This window comes from Rhinolophus sinicus, chromosome 2, assembly GCF_057876585.1.
Source record: "Rhinolophus sinicus isolate RSI-liver-muscle chromosome 2, RSI-T2T, whole genome shotgun sequence".
Taxonomy (NCBI): Eukaryota; Metazoa; Chordata; class Mammalia; order Chiroptera; family Rhinolophidae; genus Rhinolophus; species Rhinolophus sinicus.
The window spans coordinates 141202713-141225276 of NC_142502.1; the positions used below are offsets into that span (position 1 = coordinate 141202713).

General features: G+C 42.0%; 1 protein-coding gene across 2 annotated transcripts in view; it reads right to left on the bottom strand.

Annotated features, from left to right (window-relative positions):
* The window catches only part of ANTXR1 (ANTXR cell adhesion molecule 1), a 213916-nt gene that overhangs the window by 87930 nt on the left and 103422 nt on the right, over window positions 1–22564 (bottom strand). The window contains exon 14 of one of the 2 annotated variants that reach the window (XM_074332096.2): window positions 13684–13848. The exons of the other annotated variant lie outside the window; for it this stretch is intronic. Coding sequence (XP_074188197.1) covers window positions 13757–13848 — 92 coding nt within the window. The 3' untranslated portion in view covers window positions 13684–13756. Of the gene's footprint in view, window positions 1–13683; window positions 13849–22564 lie in introns of those variants that run through there. 2 annotated transcript variants of the gene reach the window in all.

The window sequence follows — 22564 nt, forward strand, 5'->3', positions numbered from 1 at the left end:
ACTAACACCCCCCCCCCCCCCCCCGCCCCCAGACATGCACTCTACGCCAAAGCTTGGGAATGCCAGATTTCCCCCGAGGGAGCTGCAGCCTTCCAAGTGCAGATGCAGGGCTGGTCAGTGGGTGGGGACAGAGCACAGGGACCAGTGGGTGGACATGGCCATGGCAGAGAGGACGCTTCTGCAGCCACAACACTGATGCATGAGCTATGGCACAGAGAGATGCTCTCAGTGACATCATGCGTGTTTCCCAAACTTATTGTTAGTTAAGGTCAACGCTCTTGATCTGCCAACCTCTACATCTCATGCCCATAAGAGGGAGATACTAAACCTCACCCGCCTCATTGCACGTAAGTGAGGATAAAGTGAGTTATAAGATGTATGCAGGCATTGCCGGGAAATTGGGATGAAAGCTATCATGTCAAACACTGAGCTGTAGCTCACCCTCCCTCTATTTCCCTACGACAGCAAATCTGTTTGCACTTGGAATGATAAATGGTTTTGGTTACTGAGAGGCTTATAAAACAGCAGTCTCTTAGTATTGAGTTATAATTAAGTGAAGACTACAGACTACATTTATTCACACGATGTATAGTTTCCCCTCTCCTGATTTTATCTTTCACTTTAGATGGAGGAACTGAAACAGAAAGGTTGAGGTAGTGAGGGGAAATATTTAAATTTCCTTCTGGGAGAAGGAGGAGAAGGTTTCCTGTGAAGTGAGGAGGGTGCAGGCCCTGGCCCACAGGGGAAAGAGGAGACTTCTGTGCTGGGCGAGATTTCCTGGATCTGGACAAAGCTACCACTGGCCTTTCTCGGGCCAGGCTTGGTCTGCCCCTTACAAGGCGGAGGAGGACAGCGTGGGACTCAGGAAAGGGCAGGTGCAGTGAGGGGTGCTGGGGGAGTGGACATGCCCGGGGGCAGGGACTTCTGGAAGAACTTTCTCCTGCTCTGGAGGCAGCCGCAGATAAAGCCCCCAAATGCACTGCCTGTGTTCAAGATCTTTCAGCAACCATTATACACGCAGTGCGAAAGAGTCACCGTCAAACTGAGGGTGTGGACTTTTGATAAACTTAGACCTAAAGCTAATGTTTTACTAGGTGATAACATGTACATATAACCCCAGCGGTTTGTTCATGTATTCATCCAGCAAACATTTATTGAGGATCTGTGCCCACTGAGCAGACCTCTGGGATACTGGATTGATCAGACAGAACCAAGGTGCTCACGGTCTACAGAGGGAGATGCATAAACAATTAACCACAGGCAGGGGATTGTGTGTTATTCAACAGCTGTATACCTAGCACCTGTTACGTGCCAGACAATGAGCAAAATAGTCAGTCCCTATGCTTAAAGAGCTTCTGTCCTGGTGGAACAGTAATGATGATAATGATGATAATTGTTATAGGCACAGCTAATATTTATTGAGCACTTACATGTGCCAGGGACTAGTCTATGTACTAACATGCTTTCCATATGCTAGCTTGTTTATTTCTCATTAATGACCTTATAAACTCAATAGTATTATTTTTCCCATTTTACAGATAAAAATACCGAGGCAAGGATAGGAGAAGCACTTGCCCAAGGTCACAGAGAGAAACCAGAATTGAAACCTGAGCAGTCTGGTTCCACAGCTCACAGGTTGGGTTTAACTAGCAGGATATAGTGATTGCTCTTAGCAAGTGCTAAGAACCCAGTGCTTGAGGCCCTAGAGCTCTCAGGGCCAAGGAAAGGTTGGCATTTCTGAATGGAAAGGCAAACACAAAGTGCATGGTATGGGGGTGAAAGGGCGGTGGGGCCCCACTGTGAGAGGCCATGCTCCTATCCTGAGCCAAAGGGGACCCTTGGTGGATTTAACCACGGGCGCACTGTGATGGGATATGTTTCTTGGGAAGCAAATGCTATGGACACTGTAGAGTACAGAGCTGAGGATGAAAAGACTGGGGGTCAAAGGCCCAGGTGGAGAGCTGCTGTAAGAGCCCCGTTCTTTTAGGATGACATTTTACAGGGTCATTCCTTCCAAAACGCTTGCATTTTCACAGATGTGATTGGTTCTGATTTTACTAACAATAGCTGACCTTTATTGGGTGCTGTCTACATTCCTGGCACTATGCAAAGTGCTAGATGCACAGTATCTCATTGAATTAAATGAGCCTTGTTAAAGCAGCCTTATTGTAGGGACTGTTATCCCAGACAGGCAAGGAAAACGGAGGCTGAGCGAAGATATGTAATGTATCCAAGACCCTCCACAAACTACTTACGGGCATATTTATATGCCCACAACTTTAATGTTGCAAAACTAGGAATTGAACCCTCACAGTTTGGTTTTAGAACCTTGCCTCCCTCCCTCTTAACCGTTCTACTAGAACGTCAGACTTATAAAAATTCACTTAAGAAATATCTGTACTTTAGAGACTCAGCATTAAGCAGCTATATGAGAGATTGAGACGGTGCGTGTAATGGCTGCCTTTGCTCTGGTGGAAGGAAGTTCACCCACGTGGCCCAGTGTGGATCATGCGTCTCAGGCGTGCGAGTGTACTTCAGAGTGAAGTTGGAAAGGAACAGAGACCATAACAGAGCCGTCTTTCCCTTAAGCATGAGCTTGGCCTAGAGTTTCAACCAATAACCTTGTGAAGAGGGACTGACAACCCATGTAAGGATGACCTTATGTTATCCGTTGAATATATACTGTATCAGTATGTAGTGTAGAAATACATACACACCTGCACTGTTTAGTAAATGGTATTTGCTTCGTTCATAAAATTAGTTCTGTTATTCTAAGCCAGTCCTTTTGCATCTTCACCAAGTCCCAAGATAAAGAAGCCCCTTGGGTGCTAAGAAGTAGGTTCTCCCAATGGTGGGGAGGCATGTAGAGTGTTCCAGAGCCCACAGAGTATAGCCTGGCACCCAGCACCTAGCTCTGCTCTGGGCTCTGTTCTCTTGCTCTGGTGCAAACTGCCTTGGCTCCATGGGCTCTGGCCTTTGACTTGCCCACCTGTGTCCCAGCTCACTGTCTGTCAGTACATGCTGTGCTAACTGCCACCTGCTCCTGCAAGCTTCTTCTTGGATCAGAGCCCAGGAGGGTCGTGGGCTCAACTCTGCTCTCAGCCTGACTGAGGACCTGTGTGTGGCTCATCCTCTGCTGTCCCCCTTCACCAGGGCAAAGGCTGGCCAGGACTGATAGATCCCCAGGGCTATGTGGTCACAACCACAAGGCTCTTACAGAACTGTGCCTGATCCATCCCTGTCTCAGGGGTTCTAGCTGGCATGGGGCGAGGTGGCTTCTGAGAACTCTCAAGTTCAGTACGAGCCTGCCCCCAGGCCTGCCAGCAGACCCCTACTGCAGCTTCTCTGTTTGAGAGTCCTCACAGGGGAAGAGGAGCCTGAAGCAGGGGCCTGCACCAGCCTGATTTTATGAGAGTGAGAGCAGAAGCTGACTTGCCCAGCAAATTCTTAGTCTGACAACCTCAGGGCTGGGCAGGTCCTGCGTGCAATTCACTGGAAACATTCAGAACAGAAATCAGAGGGAAAGGAAGCAGCAGATAAATAGCCAAGGTTGATTCCTACCTGTTATTTTCACAACAACCTAAATATCAACTCAAGTTAAATTCTTATTTATAAAGTGAAAACAAAATTTTAAAAAGCAACACAGGCCTTTAAAAAAATTTTGGCGGGAGGTGGTAGGCTCTGGGGTGTGTGACTAGAGCTGAACGGAAGCCTGTGGTAAAGCAAGCAGCCCAAGATGGTGCATCTTCCAGCTGGGGGGCATCATCCATTTTCCTCAGTGAATAGTTTTATGCCTCCCCCACCATCAAACGCTATCGTGTAATATCCTGTCACAGAGGCCTGCTGTTGGGCAGGCAGATGTGGAATATTCAATATGAGGGCAGGTCTCACCCAGCCCTGCTCCTTCCTTCCTCCAAGCGGATGTTTTGTTGTCAGGATGACCTGCCCTGAAGGCTGCCTGGCTCAGAAGGCCAAATCTCTGCATCATGTCTTTTTTTAATTCCCTGTTCCCAGCTCACCAAATGAGGGCATCTCTTTTGAGACAAGGAGGCATTGTGTTCAAGGGTATGGATTTGGAAACTTAAACAATGAAAACATCTCTTCCTTGGTAGGTTTTTAGGTAACTTCGGATTTCTGACGCATGGCGGGGGGTGGGGGTGGGGTGGGTCTTGTCTGGGCTCGCCTGCCTGCAGCGGGCTGGGAGTGAGGCAGGCCTCTGGACATTAGAGCATCAAGATTGCTGAGTGTTTCAGTTTTGTTTGTGGGTTGCTAGGGTCGAGGGAGGAGGATGAAATGGAGAGGAATTAGTAGGAGACTGGGGGAAGCTCTACCTTGTGAAATTCTCCATCTCAAAGTCGGGCTTGGACTGGGATTCTGCCTGATGCCCGTGGGGTCATTATGGAGCCAGCGGAGTGTCTGCAGTTTGGCCTGGGTGACTGTCTCAGCTCAGGAGCGGGCATTCTTCCCACTCCTGAGTGTCCTTCCATGTGGAGGGCACCCTGTGTGTACAGTCCAGGACTTTCTTTTCCCATTTACTGGTTTAATACCTAAGGCCGGAGTAAACCAAGCATGCTGGGATCTGCTCTCCCCTTGTTCTCCCGGGGTGTGCTACCCACAGGGAACAGGGGCTGTCCTCCTTTGTTCCATGCAGGCAGTTTTTTGGAGGGACCTGACGCTTATACGATTTTGGGGAGCCTCTTTAAGAAATAAAAGAACATAAAAATACAAATGTAAAATAATAAGGGCTCCTCCCAGGGCCTTAGAAAAGTCGAGAAAGGACCCTTTCAAATGGGATCCCTGAAGCTTAAGCTTCATCAGTTTCCCGGTAACTCTGTCCCTGATTATAAGTTTTCCCCAGACAGGCCTGATGCCCACAGAGAGACTGGTAAACCTATTTAATTCTGGGCCTCAGTTGCCAGCCCACTTGCTGCCACACTCAGCCATAGTCTCCAGCCCACAATAATAAAGGCAATACTGAGACTTTCGTCTCTCATTTTTTGGGGGTCTCATTTCTGTTTGTCACTTGCTTTATTGCTCCCACTACAGTATCCCCCACCCTCTCAATATCTCTTATTTTAATTTACCCCAGGATGGGTCCTGGTAATTGTAACAATTACCCTTTGACAACAAGAGCATATGCAAATTATTAACAAAGGTGTTATGCGAGCCCTCACAGATGGATTGCTGTAGTCCTGTGCTCAGTTTGGCCGATTCTAAGTATTAACACTGAATTACTGAAGATACTCAGATTCATTCACATGGTTAGACTATCTTTTAAACATTTAACACGAAAGAATGAATTAGCAGGTTTATTCTACCACATTGAAGGAATATTAGCCAAACTCTGCCAAAAATATGACAAGAAAATAGCTGATGATGCATTAGAGCTTCTTGAATGCTGGCAATGCTGTTTTCCTGGATTCAGCTGGGAAATGATGAAGTCACAGGGCACCCCGGGACACCACAAGGAAGGTTTGCTCTGGCGTGAGCTTCCCCAGTGGTCCTTCTTCCTGCCTCTACCCCTGCACCTGCCCCCCTCTCTCTGGTATTGATCAGGTTGTCTTTGAAGCCCTGTGGGAAAGTCCTCAAGGGAAAGCGACCCTTTAGCCAGGGGCAGCTCTGGTCTGTAACCTTGTGGTTTCATAGCAACCTGCTTGGTCTAAATTTCAAAGAAGCCATCCTTGGGAGATGGAAATATGCAGACTAGGAACGTGTTGACTTATCCTGCTCAGATGGGGGACCCTGTGAGCAGCCAGAGGAGCGTCAGCCCCCAGACGAGGGACGCTCCAGGACTCTGCTGTGCATGCCTCCCCTGCTGCACGCTGCTTTCCGCCCTCCCAGGGCAGAGGCTGGCACTGGGGAGGTGTCACATTCCAGTGCTCTGAAGTGGCACTTAGAACCATCCTCAGCAGCTGGTCTGAGCTCCGTTTCCTGCCCAGACAAAACTGGGAAAGCATGGGCAAGTTTTATTTTGAAAGATGAAATTTAAGTCATTCTATTGCTGCTGAGAAGTTCTGGAGGGGCAAGTCCAGAGATCAAAATTCTCTCTCCCAGAGCTCATACATTCTGACTGTTATTTCTGGAAGTAGCCTTGGTGATTATCTAACTTCTCCGCCCACCCCACCCTACATGTTATTTGAATTCGATTCCCCGGTATCTGTGACAATACTCTCCTGAGCCTCCTTCCTCCTGTCTCTGATTAGTCCTTGTCTACCTTCCTGAAGTGCTTCTTGTTTGCAGTACCTTAAATGTCGGCATGCCCCATGGATCCATTTTTTTTTTTTAAGGAAAGTATATACTTTTTATTTTGCCTGAAGTCTGTATCCACTCCCCCCCTTTAAAAAATTATGGTAAAAAAATATATATACATATATATGTGTATATATATGTATATATATCTTTGCCATTTTAACCATTTTTAAGTGTATAATTCAGCGGCATTTAGTACATTTACGACGTTGTACAACTCATGGATGCAATCTTGGTCCATTGCGGTTTTTCTTTCTAATACTTTCCACGAGCTCTCATTTCCTTTCGTTGTTTACACTCTCATCTAGATATTCATGACTTCAATCTTTTTCTCTAGGTTAGATCTCTCCTCATGCTTCAGGTTTGTAGTTAGTATCATTCCACTGTCTGGTAGGTCCCACTGACACCTCACACTCAAGAGTTCAAACTGAGCTCATTGTTTTCTCTTTCAAACCTGCCTGTTACCCTCCTCTCATTCCATGATCCAATGTATCAACCCACATTGGAAATCTGGAGTCATTATCAATTTTCTTTCTCTCCCCCTCTCCTCCTTGATGTCATACCCGCCATCAGTACATCCACTCCTTTGAATTCCTAAGTACCCCTTGAATCCACTCCTGTCTACACCATCTCCAATACCATTGATTAGGCTTAGAATCCTGTTATTTCTTTCTCGAATATTTAGTTGCAGTTAGCTCTTCAAAAGTTTCTCCACCACCATTCTTGCTACCTTGAATTCTATCCTCCATACCTGCATCGAGAGTCATCTATCGAAAATGTTATTCTGGTAGCTCTGACCACGCATGAACTCTTTAACAACTCTTCATTGTTTGTGGGAGTTTTTCACATTTGAGAATTTGATTAAAGTGAGACACCACTTCCTCAGAAAGTACACTTATTTACACACAAGCTCACAAACTTTGATACAGTTTCAGGAGGTCCATCAAATCCCCAGAATCCATTATGGACCCTCAGGTACAAGAGCCGCTAGCCCACACAAGGCCCTTCACAACCAGGCCTCTCTTATTTCTCCAACCTCCTCTCTCACCACCTCCTTCCTTACGTTTTGTGCTTCAACAAAACTAAACCGCATATAGTTCCCTGTATACACCTCACTGTTCTCATGTTCTTCTCCCTGAAACATGCTTTCTTCCTTTCATTGCTTGGGTAACTGTTTCTTATCTTTTAAGCCTTAGCTCAGGCTCTACCTGATTCATTCATACCTTGCATATTTATTGAACACCTACTATGTGCTAGGCCCTCTACAAGCATTGGCATTAAAGATGGACATGGTCTCTGCAATCACAGACCTTGTAGTTAAGTGGAAAACACCGACAAGTAAATACTACCACTGAACTCTGAATTTGTGCTCCCATTTTATACTATGTCTCTATCTTAGCATCTACTGTATATTATAAAAAATATATCATTATGTGCTTGTCTAGCTCACTGAACTCTAAGGCCCTGGAGGATATATATCTGACTTTACTCGTCTTTGTAACTCGTCGAGATGTAATGCATTGTTTCAAACATAGAAGGACTTAATAGTCACTCTACTTATTTATTAGATTGAGGGAAATGAGAATTTTGCAGGCTAATACCTTCTATAACTAGTGGGTGGCAGAAAAGGCACTGGAGCCAATGTTGTTCGAGGCTGCTCACCTCCCCCTCCATGGCCCCATCACGAGAATCAACTCACTAACCACCCTCACTACAAAGAGCTTGGATTTTGGAATCAGGAAAAGATGATCTAAATCTTAAGTTTTTCCACTTATTAGTATATGGACTTTGGATAAGTTACCCATCCTCTTTTAACTTTCCTTTTCTCTGTGTATATGAAATCGAGATATTTCTACTTTCAGGATTGATTGGCTACTTCCATAAGATCAGGTATGTGTAGATGGCACATGGCCATCCTTCAATACAGGTGACTTCCCTTCCCATTCTGCTCTAGCTTCTCTGCCCTGGCTTGGCCGAGGTAAATGAATTTGATTTCTGTGAACAACATCAATGCTAACTCTAACGAGCTATGATGTTGGTGGGTGGTCCCAGGTTACATATTGGGGAAATCACAGGCCTTCAGATTGCCATCCTCATGTCAAGGAAAGGGAAACCCAAGTGGGTTTTCCAACGGTAAATTTAATAGCCCTCATTAAACTTGATCCAACATTAACGAGGGCAAAACATAATCAAACATTATGATTCATTCTTGCTTCCTGAGAGGTAATCTGGGCAAGAAATGGGAATAAAATTGACAGATACTGAAGATATGGGATTTTTTAATCCATGATGTAGGCAGTATAGGAAAAATATTAGGTGAGAATTACCTAAGCCCTCGTGGAACTCTTTATAAAAAGCATGGCTATACAGTAATGAGGCTCTCCATATAGGGCACATGGCAGAACTCCCATATCCAAATGAATCGAATTCCAAACTAGTGGCTTTGGATGCTGGAGACTCTCCAATGATGTGTGACCATTGCTCAAAGCATTCTGAAACACCTTCCTTGGAACTGAAACCAATGTATGGGCCACAAAAAGAGAATCCTATACTTTCGTGGTCATGCTTTGCTTTTCACCACCGAGGTTCCCACATCGATAACCCACTATTCATCAGACCTGGTTCCTACAACTTTTGGGGTTGTCCTGAAATCACATGATGAGGACGTTCTCCTATCGCCCTATTGAGGATATTCAAATACTGTGCCTTCAAAATTATGGCAATTTCGGAGCAGGGGTTCAGAAGATAGTTGGCATAATGACAGTGCTGTTGGAGAAAGATTATGACCTTCCAACCATTTGTATATAAATTCTAGTTTGCTATAAATCGTACTATTTTCTGCCTTATATGAATAATACCAGAAGGACTTAGATAAGCCATTATTAGTCTGTGATTAAGAGGAAGATTAATGCCACACTCCTACCAATGCAAGCTTAGAGTATTCTATGTATATGAAGGTTTTCTAGCATCGTCTAGGTCCTCTTGTCCCCCTGACCTCGTAGAGACATTTCATGTCACTCACAGTGGTGAGAATGACAGTTAATCTGGGATTCGTTCTCTTTTCTCCATAAAATGCATAGAGCTTGTTAAACAAAACCAGTTTTTTGAGAATAATGCAGACAAGATGTAGCTCGTTAGTTCTCAGAATGCCTTAGTTCCTGGGAGTGGGCTGTGGAAATAGGATTACAAAGAAAGTTACTTAGTAATGTTCAAATACTGGAAGGGACTGGTTAGAGAAAGGCTAATTTCTCATTTTCATTTTTTGTTGTTGTTGCATTAGATAGAGGGAATTGATTACTTGCCTTTAATGTAGCTATTTATCTAATGTGTACACTCAGTTGGTCTTATTGACCATCCTCATATATTAGTCAGCATCATTATTACCTAATATCAGTAAGTAAGCATACCTACTGGGTACTGTTGGTTGTTGCCTTAGATTAGGAGCTCAGAAAGGTGGAAGCCATGCCTACGATTTGGGTAGCGCCTCATAGAGATAGATGCCCATGTGATCGATTCCTTAAAACAATGTCTCTAAACCGCATAACAGGGTATCAGGAAACCAACAAATCATTTTCTATTGAGTTTCTAACACATGCTTAGCAGTAGGAGACAGAGAAAGATGAACAAAGTGAGCCTCCAATCCTGGAAGATATTACACAGTCCAGTTAGAAAATCAGGACTGACTCACAGCGCTCATTTAGAAGCAGCACAGGTTCTGTGCAGTTAAGCTGTAGATGAGGCTAAGAACCCCAGGGCATGAGCTCGGAGCAGAGGTAGTTCAGGAGGCTTGCCAAGGTCAGTGAGGCATCCTCGGGCAGGTCCAGGCAGCACTTGGCAGGCCTTGCAGCCACAGTGAAATTTGGGTAGGTGGAGAGAAGATGAGCGGGCATTCCAGAAGGAGTGAAATGTGATCAAAGGCACAGAAGTAGGAATGGACATAACTTTATTTAGAGTGAAGAAATATGAAATAAAAATGTTTGATCATCAGCAAGCATTTTTACCTATTAGGCACCAGTGCATTCATAAATTTTAAGGCCAACAGTTCAGGGTCAACTGAGGCTGCCAGGTTGGAGCATTTGTTAGGTATTTACTTTGGCTGAATGTATACTTTTTATATACAGTCTCAAGAACCTTGAGCCTTACAGATAGATTCCTTTGCTAAGTCCATGAATTTCAGCCATGTAGAGAAAATAACATTGTCTTAGCTACACCTTTCATACTTCCTTGGCCTGCAAAAGAAGCAGTTTTCCCGATGCTGGGTTGTGTGTAAAAGAAACCCAGAAATATTTCAGTTGTCACTCATGTAAATGCTTTTTAATTAAAGAAAAAATGAAGCGAAACATTAAGCCCACTGCTTTGGGCACTGACTAAACCAACATCTGTTTTAGCAACCACAACAACAGCAAAGGAATGCTAGTAATGTATTGCTTGTGGCACTGACTTCTTTTGGGAAGATATAAATTAAATCATTAACCTTTGCATTTCCTTGGTGCCCTAATGAATAGGTGTTTATATATCTTTGTGGAAAGGTGTTTATATATCTTTGTGGGACTTTGTTATTCTGCAGGGAGCAAAGAGAAGAGTTTGCCTGCTTTTTGGAAAGGTAAAAAATACAAATCATGTCAGTCCCAAATAATATCCTGATTGGAAGATACATGTAAGGTCCCAGGTTGTGATTTGGTGCAAGGTGACTGCAAAGTGCCAACATGGACAATATGACCTGGGACAGGCTTCTGTCTCTTCCAATTCTGTGATAGCCTAGCCCACTGATTTTGCCAATTTCTGGCCATTTAAGTTGGCAATTATTTTAGGGTTGGCAGAAAAGAGATCCTCTCAGGCTCTCTGTTTTATGGTCCTATTTCCCGAACTGTTATTCTCTCCTTTCCTCCCCTCCCCTCCCTTCCCCTCCCCTCCCCTCCCCTCCCCTCCCCTCCCCTCTCTTCCCCTCTCTACCCCTCTTCGCCCCTTCCCATGCACACACTTTTTGGCTCCCCTTTAAATTGTGAACTTCTTTCTTTAATTGTGCCTCTTTCAACTGGATTTGCTAATCCAGAATGCTTAACCCAAAAGATTCAATCATTTGAAGCAGCCCCAATCATCCAGGAGCAGGAACAATGGACACACTGGTCATTCACTGAAGCTTGTGTCCTGAGAGTATATACACTCTCTCAAGTTCTTATTTAGAGACAAGAATTCTTATTTTATATACAAATGACATAGCCTGGTTGTCTGATATCTTGGCACCCAGAAGCTTAAACTGTCAAATTAGAACAGGGAGAGGGATGTAGAGTGGAAGACACATGCCTAATACCAAGAAGTGAGAGGCCAGAAAAAGCAAAACCATAAACTTCATTAAACATTGTGATCAGAACACCACTCTAGGGGCAAACAGCCTCAGAAATAGAGGATTTCATAGTAATTTGGCAAATTTTAGTTCATGATAACAATGATAGAGAGTAAAATGTACACACTGTACAATATTTCATCACATCCATTTTGTGTACAAAGGGTTTCACAGGAAGAAAACCTAGGAGTAGGTAAGGGGTGAGCTCAATTTGCATGTGTTTTCTCCGTTCCCTTGGTTAATGATCTCACTCCAGTACTGCCCCAACCTGTGAAAGCAGGGAGTTGGCCCATCCTCCCATCCAGAACTGACTAGCAATAACAGCCCTTTAGATCACATGTCTATTTCTCTTTTTCCACCGCTCCTCCGCACAACTAATAGTTTTCTTTATCTATTTACCTTGTTTTCATTTTATTAGTTTTGTCTTATTCTTTGGAGGGATTTACTCTGTTGTTCTTCTCTAACATCTTGAGTTCTATGTTGGCTAATTGACTTACAACTTTTCTTCTTTCCTAATATAAACATTTAGGGATATAAATTTTCCCCTAACAACCACTTTAGCTGCATTTCACAAGTTCGGTTATGTAACGTCTTCATAATTGACTAGTTTTCAGTATTTCCTAATTTCCATTATGATGTTACTTTGACTTATAAAAGATTTAGATGTATGTTTGAAACTTCCAAACATATGAGATTTTCAAAATGATTTGTGACTTGATTTGCTATAGATTTTTAATGGACTTTTTTGGTGACAAAATATGGTCCACATGACATCAATTTTTTGGAAATTTATTGAGATTTGGCTTATGGCCTAGTACATGGCTACTCCTTATAAATGTTCAAAGTATGCTTGAAAAGAAGGAGGTATTTTCTGCAGGAGGTAGAATTCCTATATGCAGTGAGCCCTCCGGGGGTGCTATTGCACTCCTGGCCATCTCATAAGTTGGCTGTAATGTGGTTGGTGATCAGCTCCTGCCCTCTACCTATCCCCCACTCTCCAAAGGAGAAAGGCCAGAGTTCTTATTTCCTACTGTGGTTAGGGACAGGTGGTGGAGAGGAACTGACTGATCAGTGTGATGTGTAGTGTATATTTCATTATCTTTACTTTTGACACAGTACAGACTGGTGGGAAAGATTTCACTGAATTTAAGATGCATCTGTTGTAGGATGCATCTTTATTTTATGAGACATTAGGGAAAAACACTGCCAATTAAATTATGATACATTAATGATTATCATCCAATTTCAGAGATGTTAAAATGTGAACAAAGTGTGTCTTAGAATTTAACCCCCATTTCATTCAAACAAAAATTTTTAGACCCTACCTAGAAAGTTTTGCTGTAGTCTTATGGTATGTCCACTAGATCATGTTTAATTGTATTATTCGAATCATTTCTATTTTATTCTTTTGGCTGGTTGATCTATTAATTACTGAGAAAACTACATAAGTCTCCTCCTGTTTTGGTAGATTTATCAATTTGTCTTTATAATTTTGTCAATGTTTGCTTCATATATGCCGAGGATATGTCAGTAAGTGTAGACTAGAAATATACCTTCTAGGTTAACTGTTCTTTTTCAATGCTATGTAATGGTCTTCTTTATATTAATAATTTTTCCCCACAAAGTATATTTTATTTGATATTAATATAGCTACACTAATTTTCTTTGGTATTTAGCTGATATAATGTTTCTCATATTTTATTTTCAACCTTTCTATGTCTATATATACATATATATATATACTTTTGAATGTATATTTTATCATAAGTAGCATATGGTTTTTCTTTTTTAAACACAATCTGTCAATCTGTGTGTTTTTAACTGCTGAGTTTGGTCCATGACATTTATCTTGGTTATGGATTGTATGGACTTAACTTTTATTTCTAAAAATAAATATTACTATCTTATTATGTGCTTATTGCAGAGTTTTCTAAGGCATAGATTCAAAAAAATTGTTTCTCATTTACTCTCACAACAAGGAAATTTCAAAGTTAGGGCAAACATTCTTTAAAATATTTAGAGATAAAAATATTGAAAGTCAATTGCTCAAACATCCAAGAAAAATAAATTAGCACAAATCCTCCAAAACATATTTGAAAAGATATTTTTATGCATACAAGGGTTATCAAAATAGAGATGTTGGCAAACTATTTTTATTTCAGTTCATAAACAACATTTGAGATCTGAGTTCTGCATTCTGATATTCCTGTGGTCTTTCGCTCTTTCTAATGACAGTACAAGAAACCACAGGTCATCTTGTTAAAATAATAACAATGAAACAAATACTAGGATGCTGTAAAAAAAGACCTTGAATTGCATATGGCTCTACTGAGACTAGCTAATAAATAGGTGAGAATGATTTGCGACTAGTATATCAATTATTTGTAAATGGAAAGGTGTGTTTTGAGGTTACTTGACAACAAATTGTTCTCAGGAGGAGCTTTAGGCACCCTCTGGTCTGAAATATAATCTCATTTGTATTAGGTGGAGGTTGGCCAATCTCAATCTCACTAACAGAAGCGGTCTCCAGTGTCACCAACAAAAGGCTCTCATATTTATTTTCAAAATAGAAAAGTCAAACTCAATTTGTTATACTTTACAGGACTGATAATGTTTACCTTACTCCTTCACTAGCCTACTTCTTTTAGTTCTAGAATTACAGACTCTCAGCATTGGAAGGAGTCTGAAAGCTTTTCTAGTCCAGTTGCCTATCTGATGCATAAATGACTTTCACGGAATTCTGCCAAGTTGTCAACTTGCCTGTACTTGAATACAACCATGCTAGGGAACTCACTCCTACCTGAAGCAGCCAATTAGAGAGACTTGAAAACCTGAGCCATAAATTGTATCTATCAGCGTACTCTACTCCTTGGGTCTATACAGTAAAAGCAGGCACACCTGTTTCAGAACATTCCTTCAAATATTGAAAATGGCCATCGAGTTTTTCTTCCCAACTCCAGGCTAAAAAGTCCCACTTCTACAGATAATTCTACATAATCTACCATATTTGGTAATATTTTTCATATATTCAGTTTTTCTAGGCTCTCCCTGACGTGTCCTTCGTATTTAATACAACACTTGAGTGGAGATTTTACATTTACCAAGTTGAGAGTTTCCATGACTTCCTTAGTCTTAGACACCATACTGCTGTTAATTCAACCAGATGTCAGAGTCTCTTTGGGAAGCATATCACTGTACTGATTGTTACAGAGCCTACAACATCAGGGCAAGGAAACTCACATTGAGTACCTACTATGGACCAGGCCCTGTGACAGCTATTTAAAGAGCAGGATTTTAGCCACCTCGATCTGATCTCAAAGCCCATGTTTGTTTCTGTTGTCCTTCTCCAACTGTCTTTCCCCTGTGCTTTGCTAAGCCATATTTTCAAAGGACATATGACCTATAATTATAGCAACAATAAAGGCCATTCTTTTTCGAGGGCTGAGCATAAAACACTAATGAATCAAGTGTAGCCTCAAGGCTCTGGATTGGTCACTTTCAGTACAAAATTTGCTTTAGTCCAAATAATGTAAAAGTGCACTGGAGCCTATTCCCTTTCCAAATGACCAAATTTATAAATCAGTGACATCCAAATTAATGCTATTTTATTAACGTACTTGGAACATACTAGTGCTGGATAAATCTTCCTAAAATTTTGCTTTGTGCTTCCTTTGAATGGCTTCCCATTGCCCAAACTCCATCTTCGGTCATTCAAATCCTCTGCAAGGTCAGTCTCCTATTTCCCCTCCAATCCAGTCTCCCCTTACTCTTCCAGGCTGTATGAAGAGAGAGACAGGTGAGTGTGGAAGCAAGTTGGACAGGAAGTGGAATACTGTTAGGGTGAAGAAATACATAAGGGAGAGTCAGGGTGTTGGCCTTGGTCCTGCCCTCCTCAATTGGTTGTTTGTTGGGAAGGGACTTGTGTTCTCCAGAGGTCATTTCTTAGAACTATGAAACAGCTTAGGGAGGGTCTTATTGGGGAAAAGACAATCATGGGGTAGACTTCTGGGGCTGAGCAAGTCATGAGCTGCTTACGTGTTATCCCTGAATGTCTAGAATGGTTGATTAGCCCAGCTCCCCTTTGCAGGAAGTGAATGCCATCTTGGGTACTGAGAAGTAATCCACTAGATCATTAAGGGGACACTCCTGAGTGTGCACTGCTTGTGTCAATTGACTTATCCAAAGGCCTGTGTGGGGGCTCATGAATCTTTGGAACAGATGGGAATTTCTGGGTGCCCATGTGATATTTGCCTTTTGTATCCCAAAATGTATAATTGCATCTTAGAGTGTACATTCTGCCTTGGCATCTGTGTGGCAGGCTTCTGGAAGTCAAGGACTGGCTATTCTTCTTTGAGCCCCTAACACTTTGCCCACAGTACTATTTTAAAACATGTTGGTCTTGATTTTTGGCTCCATTCACCACCAGCAACCTCCTCCCTGTACTTCCTTCCTTAATGAAGAGGCCCACACGCTTATAACTGCTGCTATGAATGATCTATTCCAAGTGTAGCAACCTATTTTGATTAAAGAACTATTCTGCAGACCTTGGAAAAGAAATAGAAGAAAAAAGTCTTCTCTGATTTCTACTTTTTCTGAAGAGCACACACTTTTTTTTATTATGTTGGAAGGCAAGAGTGCCACTCAGCACAGACTACTGGGTTCAATCCCTACAAGGCTAGTGAAATTCAAGACATTTTGACAAGGGCAGCCATGCCAACTCTGTTTACCTAGATGGTCATACGACTACAAACCCAGGCTTGATTCGTATTTTCCCAAGTTATTTCAAAACAATTAGTAACAAAATTGAACTGACTTAGAAAACCGACACAGGAAGTTGCTTAGGACAGAACTCTGCAGAAAGTTCTGTGATGTGGTCCCTGCCTTCCCTTTGCAGCCTTTCTTAGCTGTAGCCACTGCAGCCTCCATCTCTGAGCTCCAGAATACCCCCTCAGACCCAGTCCTGACCAAGGCAGTTTGTGCACCCTCAGCCTTGTCTGGCCACATCGAGATTAGTTGAGCTTTCACAGCCTAAGTTTCCAGTATTCTGGAGTGAATTCAGGCCATGCCAATGTTCCCTAAGTCACAGCTTTTCTGTAGTTACCTAGATTCTTTTTCTTTTTTAAAGATGAAAGATGTTAATTTCCCAAATGAGTAGCGATAGGAAGTTAACATCAAAACTGCCTCAGTATTATGTTTAAATTAAATATTAACTTGTAAACAAAAACTCCAAAATGTGGCAGATAAAGAAGGCTTTTCCAACTGGTCCTAATTGTTTTGTCTCTGACATTCTCTCCTATTGCCCAACCCAACCAATTACAGCCACATTGGCCCAAAACGTGCCTTTATCCAGGCCATATCCTTAGCAAATCTCTACTCTTTCTTCATGACCCAGTTGAAGTATGATGTTTTCTGTGAATCCTTGTTTGATTCCCCAGACACTCATGGTATTACACTGTTCATTTTTCTGTTAAAGCACTTATCACATTAAATTGCAAATCCTTGGAGTACTGGTCTGTTTTCCATGTATTATATCTCTGTGTTCCTTAGACTTAGCAAATGGAGTGACTAGATTGTATTCTATACCAGTCTCTATGGTTCTGCCTGGTGTCCAGCCTTATACTCTAGACCCTCACGGATGAGGAGCCTGCCCTGAATCTTGATCTAGTTGAACGGGCTACTTCTAGACCCTTTCTCCAGGTCTGCACCCCTGACAAGGGTCTGCTCCTGGTGGAGATGGGGCTGTTCTGAAAAAGTCTTTGACTACTGTCCTGCCAGGGGCCACTGGTTGTAGTTTCTTAGCTGGCAGATTTTTTTCCTCTTAAATCATGCACAAGCCCTCCACGCTCCTTAGATGTGCATACTGGATTGTTGGCCATCCTCTTTGGAGGCCTATCCTCCAATGACTGCATCCCCTGATCTAATCCTGCTGCATTCTGGCTTTCTTCCTCTCCTACCAGCAGGGGCCATTATGACTGCAGGATGACCCTTGATTAAGTCTATTCATTCATTCACTCAGTTACCTGGCTATCTACTAACTACTATGCACAGGCATTGTGTCAGGTGCTTGGTTGCCATGGTGAACAAGACACAGTGTTTTTCCTCAAGAAGCATATGGGCTACACGGTACATGAGAGACAATTGCTCTTCCCAGTGTCTGTGCTTTCTTTACTCCACGTCTCCAGTAGTTTCCAAACTCATAACCCACCTCTCTCTGTATGGCAGCTGGAGGCCCACTTTCTTGTGAAACACTGGGAGCCATGAAGTGTTAAAAACAATACTGATATAAACTGGGCTCTCCCTGAAACAATGAACAACAGATCTGTAGCTCAGCAGGCCTTAGTGTGAGAGGAGGAAATGAAGGACCACTTGGACTGTGGAAAAGGAGCTTTTGGAGAGGAAGTTTTGCAGTCTTTGTCTGGCAATAAAAAAGGGAGACGGTCCCTTGTCATTTGGGCTAAGATTATTCTTTTAGGCCAATTCCTATTTTTATACCAGAAAATAGGGTCCAACAGAAGGAGCATAAAAGAGAGAGTTCTGATTTTAAAATCTTGGTATTCTTAAGTGAATGGGATTGGGAGTGAATCGAGAAAGTAAATCATTTTACTTAAATAGATGTTAATGATTTTTTTTTTAAACTTTGGACAACAATTAGTATCAGGTAAGGACACTGATGAGTCCTGTGTGTTTAAGATTTACTTGGCAAACTTATTAAAATGTAGAATCCTGGGTTCCCTACCCCCATAATTCTGATTCTTTAGGATTTCTCAATGTTGGTACTGTTGACATTTTGGACGGAATAATTCTTTGTAGCGTCAGGGGAAGGCCTCTCCTGTGCATTCCTCTCTCTCTCTCTTTTTCCCTCTCTCTCTCTCACACACACACACACACACACACACACACACACACACACACACACACAAATATCTATAGAAAATTACCACTAGTTTGGGAAAAGAACGGTTTGAATTTATGAAAATCAAAAGGATAAAATGCTTTAAAAATCCTTGAGAAACAAGGTGGCACCATGTTTATCCCCCCAGAAATCAAATCATACTCCAAAACCACAGTGACTTGTGGCTCCTTCAGGGGACACCGGAGAATCATTCAGTCTGGTGAAACTCTTTCTGAGGCTGCAGACCTCATCTGCAGGAAACACCACCTCCTCTGACAAAATGCCTCCAAACAGGCTTGGCATGATAGAATATTTAAATAACAATAGGGAATTTTTATGTGGTAATAATGCATCAACGTTAGTAAATACTTGTTTTAATTTGTTCTTCTAAATGGTCTAAATAGTCTCCTTATTTAGTCTCTTTGCTTGATTCATTTACTGAGAAAAACTTTTGTTCAAAATAGTGAAGAAACTGCTGCCCAATTCCATTTGGCTTATCAACCAGATCTAATTTACTCTTTTTTAAAAAAGATTTTCATTAAAATATAACTAACATACAACATTGTATCAGTTTCAGGGGTACACCATAGTTGTTCAACATTTATATACCTAAAGAAGTGATCACCATGATAAGCCCAGTAACCATCTGACATTGTACCATGTTATCACAATATTATTGACTATATTCCCCATGCTGTACATTACATCCCCATGACTTATTGGTTTTATACCTGGAAATTTGGAGCTCTTATTCCCCTTCACCTTTCCCCCTCCTTTTTAATTTTTCAATTACAGTTAACACACGACATCATTTTATATTAATTTCAGGTGTACAGCATAGTGTTCTGTTTTCCCTCGTTATCCTGCAGGCAACGTCTTTAAAGTTGTCCTCAGCCTGTTCCTACGCTTATCATGGACTCAAAAGGAAGCGTACCTCTTAATCAGGGGAACAATGCCTGTTTATAATCTACGAGACATAAACAGTAAATCTTTTAATGGGAGGGGCCATTACACTTTTACTTGGCAAGTCAGAGAATGTCAATAGACTAGTGAACAGCTATTATTCTTTGACACCACGGACCTCAAGCCCCTTAGATACTTTCCCTTTAATCTTTGCAACAACCACTAAAGACAGGCTCTGAGACAGGCTCAGGTTAACGTGTGCAAGATCACCCTGAGAGGTCGAGGGCTAGGATTTGAAATTAGAATTCTCAATTTAGTGTCGTATATTCTTAATTCCTCCATTATGCTACAATTATAGAGCAGTTGTTCTTGTTGTGGTACCTCAGGGCTGAGTTTCTTGCATTTTTATTTTTATTCAAAAAGAATATCTCTGAACAGCGACTTGACGTGGGTCCACTCAAATTTACTCAACCTTCTGACTGTTTGTAGCCAGGCTGTTTTTCATATAAATTAAGGGGAAAAGGGAATATTTTTCCATCAATTCAGTGTGATTTTTAGACCCTTATGTCTAACTTTAGGTCTCTTTCCATTCTTCAGAGACGGTGGTTCTCCAACCTGGAAACCAATACAAATCAAATCCTGATCACAGTTAATAGGGAGGAGCATCAGCTGGGTGTCATTGTTACTTACTGGGGGATCAAGGGTATGAAGTGTACATCCTAGGAGAGTAGTTGCCAACATGAGACGTGGCCCCAAATTAGAACGTACCAGAAATTGATACAAAAGGAGAGGAAAAGAAAGACTCATAGACCATGGGAGGGACCATGCACAAACTACACTCACGGACATGTCAAGATTTTGCTCAGGTTCATTTCTCTTCAGGGGAGGGCCTCTTCCCATTTTTTTCACCTCTAGTTATCATTTTTCAAATCACCACATGGGTTTTACCTTCTCCATGGAGCCCTTGTGGCTCTTCTTGGATTCATTCCTCCTTCCCCTCTCTGAAATCCTACAGCATTTGCACCTAGCTCACACAATCTTGTTCTTTATTATATGCTCTTTTATATGCTTGCTGGACTTGTTTCTCCAACTGGATTTCAAGCTCCTTAAGGATAGCAACTTGTAAATAGAACACTAGAGACACAGTAAGAGTTTGAAAGATCCTTTTTGAATGATTCCCTGACTTTTGTACACTTTGGGTCAAAAATTATGGGATTTTAAGGTAGTTACCTAAAAGAAGACAACCTTTCATGACAAGTTCTTTAAAGCACTGAATTTGCTTGCTTTGTTTTCAAAAGGACAAACTTCAATATTTTCCTTAAAATAGCACCATATTAGTGATTTTCTCGACTGTTGCTAGAGCCTGGGGAAGAACAGGCAGTCCCGTTAAGACTACAGAGATTGGATGTATTTAAATATGCTGGTAAGAGAGGACTTTGGCTATTTGACCATTCTTTATAGTCATGGAGCTCAACAGAGTTTACCATTTGTATAGGAATCTTTTAGTTCTTGGATGGAAAAATCTCTTTCCTGTAAAACTTCATGGAATTTCTGTTCCTGGCAGGAGCAACAGTTATTCGTTGTGGATCTTGAAAATTTGTGACATGGTTGTCCAAATGGGCACCAAATAAAGCAAGAAAAGAAAAGGCTCAACTACATATTTTAAAATTATTTTTGGTTCCAGGTGATGGACTGGGCAGGGTGCAACTGGCACTGACAAGCCGAACCCTTTATTCAGACACAGGGGATCGTTTTTGATCTAAAAACCTTGTTGTCCAAATCAGCTGCCCAAGAAACAAATGCAAGTCCAAGACATTACTACATATTCTGGATGAGCACACATCCCACCTGCATCTCCACTTTGCCCAGCAATGGCTTCAGTCTTTTTAATTTGAGCTTCTGTGTAGGGCCCTGTTGGGGATTGGAGTTTTAGTTTTGACAATACGTCCTTTTCTCTGGATGATTTTGGCCATCCTGTTTGTCCCCTTTAATTACCTGGGTGAAAAACATGTACTCCTAAGGATACATCTTAGCTCAGAAGAATCCTTTTATTAGAGTAACTCTCTGGGAAGAATCTCCAGTTAGTTCAATAATTTTGCCTAAACTTCCACTATAATAACAGCTGACATTTATTGAGTGTTTATTACCTGCCAGGCCTTCTGCCAGACACTGTACATATATCATTTTATTTAATATTCAGAACACTGCTAAGAGATATAAAGTATTATTATTCGAATTTTACAGATTTGAAAATTAAGGCACAAAGGGGCTACATAATGTGGTCAAGGCCACACAACTAGTCAACAGCAAAACCGATCTCCTGATTTTCCCCCTCAACCCCGAATCTCCTCCTTCAGTCGTCCTCCTGTCAGCTGAGGGCAACTCCATCCTTTCAGTTACTTAGGCCCAAACCTCGGGGCCGTTCTTGATTCCTCTCCTCTCAAGCCCTACATCCAGTGCTTCAGGAAATCTATCAGTTTTTTCTTCAAAATGTATCTGATGCTGACCACTTCTCTCATTTCCATTGCTCCCTCCTAAATCAAGCTGCCATCATCTTTTGCCTGAAAAATGGCCATAACCCTCCTGACTAGTCACAGTCCTTCCATCTTTGTTTTCCCACAGGCCCTTCCAGCCACCAGAATGATGGTTCAGATATAAATCAGATCATGGTTCCACCTCTGTGCAAAAGCCAAAGTTCTTACAAGACCCTTCCTTCCCCATCCCCGTTACCTCACTGCCCCTGTTCTTATTCACTCTCTTCCAGGGACTGACCACCAGGCTTCTTGCTCTTCTTTGAATACACCATGTGTCTGGTCTTGGGGTCAAAGCACAGGGGCTCTCTGTTTCCAGTATCCTCTCAGTCAATTTCAAAGCCTCTACTCAAATGCTATCTTCTCCATGTAGCTCTGTCTACATTACACTCACTCACGGAGTACCAAATCCTCTTACTCTGCTCTATTTTTTTAATAGAATATGTGCATCTTTTGTCATAGTGTGTAATTCATTTGTTATGTTTATTGTTTATTGTCGGCCTTCTCTCCCGTTCCCCTCCCTGCTAGACAGAGATTTTTGTCTGCTGTGTTCTCTGGTGTATCCCAAGCACCCAGGACAGTGCCCTGCACATTGTGTATGATCAATGACTATTTGTTGAATAAATGAATGAATGGATCTGGATC